The 13,725-nt window shown below is 43.9% G+C and overlaps 1 protein-coding gene across 7 annotated transcripts in view; it reads left to right on the top strand.

Moving 5' to 3' along the window:
• Nucleotides 1-13,725, top strand: part of ZNF318 (zinc finger protein 318) — a 50,273-nt gene that overhangs the window by 15,067 nt on the left and 21,481 nt on the right. For 5 of the 7 annotated variants that reach the window (XR_011388675.1, XR_011388676.1, XM_051854711.2 and 2 more), the window contains exons 4-6: nucleotides 515-1,960; nucleotides 6,203-6,302; nucleotides 9,143-9,444. Coding sequence is in view for 3 of the 7 variants with exons in the window: in XM_051854711.2 (XP_051710671.1) it covers nucleotides 515-1,960; nucleotides 6,203-6,302; nucleotides 9,143-9,444 (1,848 nt within the window). In the remaining 4 variants the exon portion in view is untranslated. Of the gene's footprint in view, nucleotides 1-514; nucleotides 1,961-6,202; nucleotides 6,303-8,931; nucleotides 9,041-9,142; nucleotides 9,445-13,725 lie in introns of those variants that run through there. The other 2 variants (XR_007922967.2, XR_011388677.1) reach the window with 2 other exon arrangements.

Genomic DNA, 13,725 nt, shown 5'->3' on the forward strand with positions numbered 1-13,725 from the left:
CAGATCACCTCACCATTCTGGGTCTTGATATTTTTTCCTTTGTATGAAAAGGTGACCAGGCAGGTCCACTAGTTTTTAGCCATCCTCTTAGGAGCTTAAAGCTTCAGAAAAAGGTCCCTAGAGAAGTCAGGAGGAGCTGGTGAATTAGGAGTCCACAGTTTCTGTCCCCATTGTAAAGCAGCTCCATTTTTATGCTTTTTTTGTGGGGACCCATAGAAAAGAAAACAAGCCAGGGATCTCTAAAATCATGTTTTATTCAAATTCCTTGATGAAGACTATGGTAAATGAGCAAAGGTGAGGATTCTATCCAATCTGCCTCACTTCTGGTTTCTCCTTGGTACAGCAGAGAGATGTGCAGAAATCTTGAACCTGGCTAACGATAGTCTTCTCCCTTATATCTAGACTGATATATATATATATATATATATATATCCTGTATTAATTCAGGAAAAACAGTTTTTCCTTGTGTTCTGAAATTCTGTGTAGGAGCTAAATTAGTTGTTTGTCTTTGCAGCTTGAGAATTTTTCCAGCACTACCAGCTCCAGCCAGGATCACCCTCTCTACTCTTCACACCCATCTCTTCCACTGAGTGGTGCTATTGCTGCTTTTGCCTCAGAGATTGAGAACAAGGGAACTATGGCAGAGACTGCCTTGAAAGAACCTCATGGCAACCTCTACCAATGGGGTACCCTTTCTGGGATGCCCAAAGACAGCAGTCCTCACAGAGAAAATTTTGGAAGTTTTTTATGCCGCAAGGAGAAATTGGATTTGAAGGCTGAGGGACCTGAACGACACACAGACTTTTTGCTGCCCCATGAGAGAGCCAGCGAGGATGGTAGTGGTTTTTCCCGCATTCTGAGCATGTTAGCTGATTCTACCAGTACACAAGAAAAAAGGCGACGTAGCTTCCCTGACATTGAGGATGAGGAGAAATTTCTCTATGGCGATGAAGAAGAGGATTTAAAGTCAGAGTCCCCACCAAAGCCCCTTGGGGGCTCTGAGAGTGAAATTATGAGGCAGAAGGCAAGCTCCCTACCCTCTTCAGCTCCAACCATAAAGCTAGAATCTCTAGAAGAGACTAATCCAGAATATGCCAAGATTCATGACTTACTGAAGACCATAGGGCTAGACATTGGTGTGGCAGAGATCAGTAAACTGGCTGCGCGTACCCAGGAACGACTTCATGGCAAAAAACCATCATCACGCTCTTCAGCTGACCGCCGTTCCTCAGTTGACCAGCACTTCTCATCTGACCGCCGTTCCTCAGTTGACCAGCACTTCTCATCTGACCGCCGTTCCTCAGATCCCCACAGACTGGAGAGTAGGGAGGCACACCATAGCAATACGCACTCTCCAGAGGTGTCCCATCCGCACCCAGCCTCCCCTGTGGATCCTTACCTGCTCACACAAAATAGCCCTCCATTCCTAAAATCTGACCATCCAGTGGGTCATATTTCAAGACCAGACATGGTTGGCAGTGGGTTTCAGTCATCTGTTACAGTCAGGTGCTTGTTGCCATCAGCCCCATCTACCCCAATTAGACTTCCACATTCTGCTTCTTTATCTCAGTTTCATATGCCAAGGGCCTCTCAGTTTGCTGCAGCCCGGATACCTTCAAACTACCAGGGACCTGCCATTCCCCCTACTTCCTTTGATGCCTATAGGCACTATATGGCATATGCAGCCTCAAGATGGCCCATGTACCCCACCTCCCAACCATCAAACCACCCTCTATCTGAACCACACAGGATAATGCCAGTAACCAAACAAGCTACTCGTAGTCGTCCCAATCTCCGTGTGATCCCCACTGTGACTCCTCACGAACCCAAACAAGAGGAGTCAGTGCTAGGCTCAATTCCTGTTGCCCAAGTGCCTGTCCAGATGTCCATCCCTTCACTCATAAGATATAATCCAGAGAAGATCTCTGATGAGAAAAACCGTGCATCCCAGAAGCAGAAGGTAAATATTTGCTTTGGACATTCTGTGTCTATTTTAACATAAATTTATATTTATCTTTTAGAGGGGATTGAAAATTTATAAGGCCCTGTCACTTTTCACCCTTTCAAGTTTGCTGTCATCACCCTGAGTACTGTGTATAGCTCCTCTGTTCTTGCATGTTCTGCCACTACAGCTAAAAGAAAGTCTGACCCTATGTCCCACTGTGATTACCAGGCTTTTAAATATTTTTAATTTATTTGAGAGGTGGAGAGAGAGAGCTCCCAACCACTGGTTTACTACCCAAATGCCCATAATAGACAGTTGGGCCAGGTGAAGGCTGGGAGCCAGGACTCAATCCAGATCTCCCACATGGGTGCCAAGGACTCAGCCACCTATTGCCTTCTAAGGTGTGCGATAACAGGAAGCTGGAATAAAGAGCAGAGCTGAGGCTTAAACCCAGGCTCTCCAAAATGGGATGCAGGTGGCATCTTGGCCACTTCCCCAAATGCTCATGCCCTCCCTACATTATTAAGGTTTATTTCTCTATATTAATTGTCTTAGACCACTCTAGGTAGGAACTAGAAGATTTGAAGTTTTCAAATGACTTCTATAGAGGATAGAAAACAAAAATTGAGTTGGGTGAAGGAGAATCAATAAATCTGTTTTATCCCAGTGAATTGTGGATCGTTCTGTAGTGATTATGGATGTTGAAAGCTAATAATTAAAACAAACCAGAAAATAAGCCTATTCTGGTTTATCTTAGAGTCCAGGAGTAATAACAGACTTTTTTTTTTTTTTTTTTTTAAGATTTTATTGGGGCTGGCACTGTGGCATAGTGGGTAGATGCCTGAGTGCCAGCATTTCATTGGTGCCGGTTCAAGACCTGGCTGTTCCACTTCTGATCCACTACTCTGCTGTAGCCTGGGAAAGCAGTAGAAAATGGCCCAAGTCCTTGGGCCCCTGCACCCACATGGGAGACCTTGAAGAAGCTCCTGGCTTCAGATCAGTGCAGCTCTGGCTGTTGTGGCCATCTGGGAAGTGAACCAGTGGATGGAAGACAGACACTTTCTCTCTCTCTTTTTCTCTTTCTCTCTTTCTTTCTTTCTGCCTCTGCCTATCTATAATTTTGCCTTTCAAATAAATAAATTTTTAATAAAAAGATTTTATTTATTTAAGACATACAGTTGCAGACAGAGGGAGAGACAGAGAGAAAGGTCTTCCTTCCACTGGTTCACTCCCCAAAAAGCTGCAATGGCCGGAACTGTACTGATCAGGAGCCAGGAGCTTCCTCCCGGTCTCCCATGCAGGTGCAGGGGCCCAAGCACTGAGTCCATCATCTTCTGTTTTCCCAGGCCATAGCAGAGAGCTGGATTGAAAGCGGAGCAGCAGGGACTAGAACCAACGCCCATATGGGATGCTGGTACTACAGGCAGATGATTAACCTACTATGCCATAGCACCATCCCTAATAACAGACTTTTATGACCTTTTTTTAATTTGAAAAAGCACTTTTATTTATTTATTTTTAAGATTTATGTATAATTTATTCAGAAGGTAGAGTTACAGAGAGGCAAAGGCAGAGAGAGAGGTCTTCCAACCACTAGTTCACTCCCCAGATGGCCACAAAGGCTGGAGCTGTGCCAATCCAAAGTCAGGAGCCAGGAGCTTCTTCCGGATCTCCCACCAGATGCAGGGGCCCAAGGACTTGGGCCATCTTCTACTGCTTGCCCAGGCCATAGCAGAGAGCTGGATCAGAAGTGGAGCAATTAGGACTCAAACTGGTGCCCATATGGGGTGCTGGCACTGCAGGTGGAGGCTTTACCCACTACACCACAGTGCCAGCCCTGAGAAAGCAGTTTTTTTTTTTTTTATTTTTTTTATTTTTTTTATTTTTGACAGGCAGAGTGGACAGTGAGAGAGAGAGACAGAGAGAAAGGTCTTCCTTTGCCGTTGGTTCACCCTCCAATGGCCGCCGCGGCCGGCGCGCTGCGGCCGGCGCACCGCGCTGATCCGATGGCAGGAGCCAGGAGCCAGGTGCTTTTCCTGGTCTCCCATGGGGTGCAGGGCCCAAGCACCTGGGCCATCCTCCACTGCACTCCCTGGCCACAGCAGAGAGCTGGCCTGGAAGAGGGGCAACCGGGACAGAATCCGGCGCCCCGACCGGGACTAGAACCTGGTGTGCCGGCGCCGCTAGGCGGAGGATTAGCCTAGTGAGCCGCGGCGCCGGCCCTTTTTTTTTTTTTAAGATTTATTTATTTGAAAGAGTTAGAGAGAGGTGAGGCAGAGAGAGAGAGAGAGAGAGGTCTTCCATCCACTGGTTCACTCCCCAGATGGCACAGTGGCCAGAGCTGTGCCGATCCGAAGCCAGGAGCTTGGAGCTTCTTCCGGGTCTCCCATGCAGGTGCAGGGGCCCAAGGACTTGGGCCATCTTCCATTGCTTTCCTAGGCCATAACAGAGAGCTGGATTGGAAATGGAGCAGCCGGGACTAGAACCGGCGCCCATATGGGATTCTGGTGCTTCAGGCCAGGGCGTTAACCTGCTGCACCACGGCGCTGGCCCTGAAAGCAATTTTTATATTGTCGAAGTTCACTGGGTTTCCAGGCTATGGGAAGGGAGCAATAACTTGGATAAAGATGTAATAATTCTAGATGTATTAGAGTAGGAAGTGAAAGTTATGTAGGGATGAAGAATACAGAGAAAAATTTTGAGTGGAAAAATTAATATGTACTGTTAATAGCTAATAACTCGGTTTAGGAACATAAAAATATAAGGTGTATAAATTTGGTTTCCTCTTAAAATAATACCTGAGAAAACAAAAAGGAAAAATTGGAGGGCCATTTTGGTTTTTTTCCCAGTACAAAGTTTAATCCTTGAAAAGACAAAAATTGGCCGGCGCTGCGGCTCAATAGGCTAATCCTCTACCTAACGGTGCCGGCACACCGGGTTCTAGTCCCGGTCAGGGCGCCAGATTCTTTCCTGGTTGCCCCTCTTCCAGGCCAGCTCTCTGCTGTGGCCAGGGAAGGCAGTGGAGGATGGCCCAAGTGCTTGGGCCCTGCACCCCATGAGAGACCAGGAGAAGCATCTGGCTCCTGCCTTCGGATCAGCGCAGTGTGCAGGCCACAGCGCGCCAGCCATGGCGGCCATTGGAGGGTGAACCAATGGCAAAAGGAAGATCTCTCTCTCTCTCTCTCCACTCTGCCTGTCAAAAAAAAAAAAAAAAAAAAAAGACAAAAATTTTCTGTTGTAGTCAGATACTCTGAACTTCAGTCTTAAGTTTTATTGAAGCCTTTTGGGAAAAGGGGGAATAGGTTTAATAAAGTTTTTGAGAACTGAGCACTTTCTCTTTAAGATCCTGGGACTTGAGTCAGGGCTGAAAATACATAGCTTTTTCTCACTGATTTAGTATAGATAAGGCATATTTGCTTTTTTCCATTAGGTGTAGTGATACCGTAGGCCTTGAGCTTTAGAGAAGATATACCTGGATTTCAAATCCACTTTTATTGTGTAACTTGTTACCTAATCTTGCGTATCTTCAGTTTTGTGTGGTAGAATAGAGAAAATATTGTGAGAGTTGAATGCAATGCAACTAATAGTGTCCCTCACCCCTAACACCTACTAGTTTCCTTCTCCAGGGTTCCCTCTGGGCTCAGACCTTTATTAAATAGTTCCTGTTAGTGGCTTTAGGATGTTCTTCCATAAAAGCAATACTTTATGGACAGTGTAGAACTACACTGGATAATTCTATTCTGGGACTTAGGTTAGAATGAAATACTAATTTGACTATCAGGAAGCTCCTTACTCTACAGGCATTTGATTTTTTTTTTTTAAAGATTTACTTATTTATTTGAAAGTCAGAGTTACACAGAGAGAGGAGAGGCAGAGAAGACAGGTCTTCCATCTGCTGGTTCACTCCCCAATTGGCCACAATGGCCGGAGCTGCACCGATCTGAAGCTAGGAGCCAGGAGCTTCCTCCAGGTCTCCCACATGGGTGCAGGGGCCCAAGGACTTGGGCCACCTTCTACTGCTTTCCCAGGCCACAGCAGAGAGCTGGATTGGAAGTGGAGCAACCGGGACTGAAACTGGTGCCCATATGGGATGCCGGCACTGCAGGTGGCGACTTTACCCAGTATGCCACAGCGCCAGCCCCCTGCATTTGATCCTTAGGTTTAGATAATGTCTAGCATGAGGGCTTCTTGAAAAGAGCAGTAGAAAAGGGAGGATGTCAGAGGCTGCAGGACTCTTTCCCATTTTATACTTTGTAGGTTATTGAAGAGAGGGAAAAACTAAAGAGTGACCGGGAAGCCCGCCAGAAGAAAATGTATTATCTCAGGACTGAGTTGGAGCGGCTTCATAAACAACAAGGTATCAGACAACTCCTTTGCATGACTGCCTTTTTGTAGTAACCTGAGTAGGAGACCCAGATGAAAAGTTTTAGGTTCTCTCAGATAGGTGTTCAGTTACTTTACAATTTTTTTGACAGTATTAAACTTATAGAAAAGTTAAAATAATAGTGCAAAGAATTCTAAGGTGCTCTTCTATAAACATTTTGCTACATTTGCTTGATTCTTACATTTCTCCTTGTGTGTGTATATAATTTTTCCTGAATTCTTTGACAGGTAGTTGTAGATACGAAGTTCCTTTATTCCTAAATGCTTAAGTCTGTATTTCCCAACAATAAAGATTTCTTGTACATAACCATAGCATAAAATGTACAATATAATACTATTATGTAGTCTGTCATATTATTCATATTTTACCAGTTTGCAGAGCTATGTCCTTTATAGCAAAAAAAATGATTATTCATATTCAGTTGTCATGCTCTTTTATCTTCTTTAATCTGTAATAGTTTATGAGTCTTTGTATTTTATAAAATGAACATTTTAGAAGAGGCCACACATTTTGTAGAATGTCTTAATTGTGGTTTGTCTGATACTTTCATTAGATTAAAATTAATATAACTTTTGGCAGAACATCACAAAAGTGATGCTGAGTTCTTCCAAGGTGTTGATTTGGCTCATTACTGTGATGTTAACGGTGATCATGATTGGATTAAGGTGGTATCATCTAGATTTCTCTACCGTAAAGTTACTATTTTATCCTTTTGTTGTTGTTGTTGTTAAAAGATTTTATTTATTTATTTGAGAGGTAGAGTTACAGACAGAGAGAGGGAGAGAAAGAGAAAGGTCTTTCATCCTCTAGTTCACTCACCAGATGGCTGTAGCAGCCAAAGCTGAGCTGATCTGGAGCCAAGAGCCAGGAGCCTCCTCCAGGTCTCTCATGCTGGCACAGGGGCCCAAGCACTTGGGCCATCTTCTACTGCTTTCCCAGGCCTTAGCAGAGAGCTGGATTGGAAAAGGAGCAGCTAGGACTTGAACCAGCACCCATATGGGATTCGGGTGCCACAGGCGGAGGTTTAGCCCACTATGCCACGATGCTTTCTCTATTTTATACTTTTTAATTAGTAAGTGTCTGCTACCTTGAGACCACGTAAATATTTAGTTACTCTTCAAACTTCCATATTGTAATTTTAGCATCCACTGATGACTCTTGCCTGAATCAGTAATAACTGATATATGGTCATCAAATAGTGATTTTTAATTTCATCATTCCCTCTACTTTTATAATTGGCTTTCTATCACAGAGAGGTACTTCATAGTCTTACTCCCATTTATTCGTTTGTATCAGTGTGAATTAATGGATTCTTTATTCAGTAAATTCTAATCTCTTATTATTACTGATTTTCATGCTCCAATTATCCCATATTTGGCCAGTGGGAGCCCCTTTGAGTTGACTGCTGTTTCCTTTTGATATGTTCTCATCCTTTCTTTTGAATCCAAAAAGATGTTTCATGATGCCTTTTTATTCCATCTCTTTATACTTCTGGGAATTCACATACACATGAGGAAAGAACATAACAAAACTATGTACAGTAGCTAATGGTAGTATAAAAGAACAAAGAGGAGCCAGCGCTGTGGCATAGGAGGTAAAGCTGCTGCCTTCAGTGCCGGCATCCCATATGGGCACCAGTTTGAGTTCCGGCTGCTCCACTTCCAATCCAGCTCCCTGCTAATGTGCCTGGGAAAGCAGGGAGATGGCCCAAGTCCTTGGGCCCCTGCCCTCCTGTGGGAGACCTGGAAGAAACTTATGGCTCCTGGCTTCAGATCGGCCCATCTCTGGCTGTTGCGGACATTTGTAAAGTGAACCAGTGAATGGAAAATCTCTCTCTCTGCCTCTGCATTTCTGTAACTCTGCCTTTCAAATAAATAAATTAAAAAAAAAAAAAAACAAAGAAGGAGAAGATATAATTGCTTCATTCTAGATCTGGACTATTTAGGGATGAGAAACTTACTTATCCTGTGAGAATGAATCCATGGGGACCTGCAGTTTGGAACAGGAGATAACATTAGGCCAACATGAGGCAAAACCTAAAACTCAGTGGAAAGTTGATAGGGTATGCTTAAATCAGGTAAAGTCAAATAGGTGACTGAATATTTTTTTTTAAGATTTATTTACTTATTTGGCAGAGTTAACAGAGGGAGGGAGGGGGGAGGAGAGGAGGCGAGGGAGAGAGAGAGAGAGAATGAGAGAGAATATCTTCCATCCGCTGGTTCACTCTTCAGATAGCTGCAATAGCCGGGGCTGGGCCAGGCTGAAGCTAGGATCCAGGAGCTTTTTCCAGGTCTCCCACGTGGGTGCAGGGACCCAGGCACTTGGGCCATCTTCTGCTGCTTTTCCCAGGCTATTAACAGGGAGCTAGATCGGAAATGGAGCTGCTGGGACTCAAACTGTGTCTACATGGTTTGCCAGTGTTGGAGGTGGCAGCTTTACCTGCTAAACCACAGTGCCGCCCCTGAATGTTTTTCTTTTTTTACCCTCTGAATCCTTCTTTGTCTCTCTGAAGAGAAGATATTTGTTGGATTCATAGTTATAGTACTTACAAACATTTTTAGAGGACACATGCACACAAACTTATAGACCTTTCTGTCTATAGGTCCTTAGCCAGTTACCTTCCACAAAAGATAATGTCATCATCCAACACTTGCCTTAATGGAATCTTCAGCTGAATCAGCCCATGTGGAAGGAAAGTGGGAATAGATACGGTAACCACAACTCTCTGACAGATTACACTTTCAAGTGAAAAGTGACTTGTCCTGACTTATTTTGTCTGTGTTTCTTTTTGTTGTTGAAATTTGGCTATCCAGGGGAAATGCTTCGTAAGAAACGAAGGGAAAAAGATGGCCACAAAGACCCACTTCTGGTGGAGGTGAGTCGGCTTCAGGATAACATCATGAAGGACATTGCAGAGCTGCGGCAAGAGGCAGAAGAGGCAGAAAAGAAGCAATCTGAGCTGGACAAAGTGGCTCAGATCTTAGGAATTAACATCTTGGAAAAATCTCAGAAGTCTTCAAATGACAGTAAAGAGACTTCAGAGAAGCCTGGGAAAGCAGAAAAATCTAAGAGCCCAGAAAAGGTGTCATCCTCAAACTCTTACTCCAACAACAAGGTAACAGCTCAACTTTTCCATTTTTAATTTCTGCCCTCTTCCTCCACCTACAGAAGCTTTCTTTCTTTCTTTTTTTTTTTTTTTTTTTTTTTTTTTTGACAGGCAGAGTGGACAGTGAGAGAGAGAGACAGAGAGAAAGGTCTTCCTTTTTGCTGTTGGTTCACCCTCCAATGGCTGCCGCGGTCGGCGCACCGCGCTGATCCGATGGCAGGAGCCAGGAGCCAGGTGCTTTTCCTGGTCTCCCATGGGGTGCAGGGCCCAAGCACCTGGGCCATCCTCCACTGCACTCCCTGGCCACAGCAGAGAGCTGGCCTGGAAGAGGGGCAACTGGGACAGAATCCGGCGCCCTGACCGGGACTAGAACCCGGTGTGCCGGCGCCGCTAGGCGGAGGATTAGCCTAGTGAGCCGCGGCGCCGGCCTGCTACAGAAGCTTTCTAACCATTTTCTTAACTACCTACTCTTGTTAGTTTTTTTTTTTTTTTTTTTCCATAGATCAGATCATGGTACTCTCTTTCAGAATTTTAGTACTTTATTGTTGCCCACAAAGTGGAATCTAAAATCCTCAATGGTCAGGGCTTTCCATGTTCATGTTCTAACATTTGCTCCTTGATCCACTCTAGTTTGGCCTATTTTCTTTTCACAACTTTCCCATACCATTTTGGGAGCTCATATTCAGCAACTATGTTCATGTTTAGGTTACAAATGCTTTCTTCTCTTGGTTTCTATGCACTTCTTTTCCTTCTAGTACCCTGGCTGCTGTACTAGTGTACTGGTTGCTGCTGCTGCTGAGTCTTCTGTGTCAATCCTCTCATATATGATCTTTAAATATTTGAGTTTCTCAGTGTTCAGTCCTAGCCCAGTTCTCCAGAATTCTGTTCTTTCTGTGAAGGCTATTTTCATCCAGTTCTGGGCTGAAATACTATGTGACAACTTCATTTTAAATTCTGACTCAAGTGATTCTTCTGAGTATCTAACAGCTTTTCCATTTCACTATCTTGTGGGCACCTCAAGTTCGGCATATTTCAAAGTGATTGTTTTCAATCTTTCTCCAACTTTTTCTTTCTCTAGTGTTACTCATTATCAGTGAATGTCACCACTGACCAACAGTTTTCTTTTTTTAAAGATTTATTTTATTTATTTGAAAGGCAGAGTTACAGAGAAAGGTCGAGACAGAGAGAGAGGTCTTTCATCCACTGATTCACTCCTGGGTAGTCTCAACGGCCAGAGCTGGGCCAATCCAGAGCCAGGAGATAGGAGCTTCTTCCAGGTCTCCCACATGTAGGGGCCCAAGGAATTGGGCTGTTCTCTTCTGCTTTCATAGACATGTTAACAGGGAGCTAGATTGGAAGTAGAGCAGCTGGGACTTGAACCAGCGCCCATATGGGATGCCGGCACTGCAGGCCAGGGCTTTAACCCACTGTGCTACAGCACCAGCCCCCAACAGTTTCCATACTAACAACCTAGGTGTTTCCCTTTCCCTAACTGCTACATGCCTAATCAGTTATGGATTCTATCATCATTTCCTCCAAAGTAAATCTCAATTTCATCCACCTTACCATCTCTTTTGCCTTTTTTTTTTTTTTTTTTTTTGAGATTTATTTTATTTATTTGAAAGGTAGAGTGACAAAGGGGGAGAGAGGAAGATTGATCTTCCATCCATTGGTTCGCTCTCCAAATGGCTGCAACAGCCAGGGCTGGAGTAGTTCAAAGCCAGGAGCCTGGAATTCTGTCTGTGTCTCCTAAGTGGGTAGCAGGGCCCCAAGCACCTGTGTCATCTTCCACTGCTTTCTCAGGCTCACTGGCAGGGAGCTAGATTGGAAGTAGAGCAGCTGGGACTCAAGCCAGTGTTCATAAGGGATGTTGTCATCTAAGTGGAAGCCTAACCCACTGTGTCATGCTAGCTCCTCAGTTGCCTTTAAAAGGCCAAGTCATTTCAATACTTTCGATCCTTGTTAGTTCCGCTACATTCTTTACATACACACACACACACACACACACACACACATATATATATATTTTTTTTAATTTACTGGAGAGGGAGAGAGAAAAAGAGCTCCCATCTTCCTGTTCAATCCCCAATTGCCCACAATGGCTAGAGCTGGACTAGGCCAAAGCTCCAAACTGGGAACTCAGTCCAAGCCTCCCAGTAGTAGACCCAGCTGCCTGAGCCATCAACTGCTGCCTCCTGGTGTTCACAGCAGGAGAAAGCTTAAATCAGAAGTGGAGCCAGAAATTGAATCCAGGTATTCCAATATGGGGCGCAGGCTTCCTAATCAGAGTTAATTTTTTTTTTTAAAGATGTATTGATTGATTTGAAATACAGAGCTACGGAGAGGCAGAGGCAGAGAGAGAGGGTGGTGGGGGAGGTCTTTCATCTGCTGGTTCACTCCTCAAATGGCTGCAACAGGCAGAGCTGGGCCGATGCAAAGCTAGGAGCCAGGAGCTTCCTCTAGGTCTCCCACACGGGTGCAGGGGCCTAAGGACTTGGGCCATGTTCTACTGCTTTCCCAGGCCACAGCAGAGTACTAGATCGGAAGTTGGGCAGCTGACACTCAAATTGGTGCCCATATGGGATGCCAGCAGTGCAGGTGGCAGCTTTACCTGCTACGCCACAGCACCGGCCCCCAGAGTTAAGTCTTAACCACTAGGCAAAAATGCCTGTCCCCTGCTACATTCTTAATTCTTTCTGCACATAACAGCCAGTGATCATTGTACTTCTTCCTTCCCTACCTCTTCAGCCTTCTTTCATGTCCATTTCCCCCTTGCTTACTCTAATTTTTTTTCCCTCAAATATATCATCCTAATGCCTTTGCATGTTTTTTTCCCTTTTCTTTACCATGAAAGCCTAACTTTCCTTATCCTGTTTCTCTTCCCTGGTTTCTTAGACTTAAATTTGCCTGGTATACACTCTCACAGTACCTTGTCATTTTCTTTAGCAGTTTTAACAGTTGGCAATTATATCATTACATGTGTTCCCCCAATTAGATTTTAAAGTTCAAGGATTAGGGGCTGTACTGTCTCATTTTCCAGTATAGCATCCAATACATAGCTCAGTACCTAGCACATGGTAATTAGTAACACTTAAGAAATATTATACAGGGTCCTGCCACCCACATAGAAGACCAGGAATGGAGTTCCTGGCCCCTGACTTTGGCTTGGCCCATTGTTGTGTCCATTTGGGGAGTGAACCAAATGGAAGATCTCGATCTCTCTCCCTTTCTCTCTCCCTTTCTCTCTCTCTCTCAGTCTCTCTCACTCTATTGCTGTCTCTTTCCTCTCTCCTCCTTCACCCTCTCCTTTATTCTCTCCCTTTATCCTCCTCTCTGACACCCTGCCTTTCAAATAAATAAATCTTTTTTTAAAAAATTTATACAATAGCTTACCCTCCTACTACCTCAAGATGCTCAGTTTTTCAGATATATAATATGCTATTATACCTTTCTAGTTTTACATTATTAATCCTCTTAGATTATCTGGAATCTGTCTTTCTAGAATAATTATTCCTATAGAATATTCTTTCTCCCAGCTCCACTCATCCATAAGGCTCAACTTTAATACCACCTCCTCTATAAAGAGTTGTCAGAATTTTACTCAGATTTAGCCTTTCTTTAGCACTCCCATCATATATTTGTTTCTTTTATTCTGTATTATTTAAATACTTTTCTGATTTGTCTCTTTCACTAAATGAGAGATACTTCAGGACACAAGAATATCACTTGTTTATCTTTGTGTTTCTCAATGGCATCTAGTATTTGTAATATAGGGAAGATGCTTAGTTAATGTTGGGGAGTGAGAGAGAAGGTAATTCTGCATTATCTACCAATAAGGTTCTGATTTCTCTCCTATCTGGGAGTGGGGTTCTCTTTCTCAACCAAGTGGGATGGTAGTTTTTTTTTTTTTAATTTGTTTTTTAATTATTATTTATTTGAGAGTCAGACAAACATAGAGAGCTCCCATCTACTGATTTATTCTGCAGATTATCTGCAACAGCCAGGACAATCAGGCCAAAAGCTAGGAGCTAAGAACTCAATCCAGGTCTGCCACATGGGTGGCAGGAGCCCAATTACTTAAGCTGTCACTACTGCCTCCCAGAGTCTATAGTGTCAGGAAACCTGACTCAGGAGCTAGCTTATGGTGTCAAACCCACACACCTTCATGTGGGCATGAATATCTTTTTTTTTTTTTTTTTTTTTAATTATTTTGACAGGTAGAATTAGAGAGAGAGAGACAGAGAGAAAGGTTTTCCTTCCGTTGGTTCACCCCCCAAATGGCCACCATGG

Source organism: Oryctolagus cuniculus, chromosome 5, assembly GCF_964237555.1.
Source record: "Oryctolagus cuniculus chromosome 5, mOryCun1.1, whole genome shotgun sequence".
NCBI lineage: Eukaryota > Metazoa > Chordata > Mammalia > Lagomorpha > Leporidae > Oryctolagus > Oryctolagus cuniculus.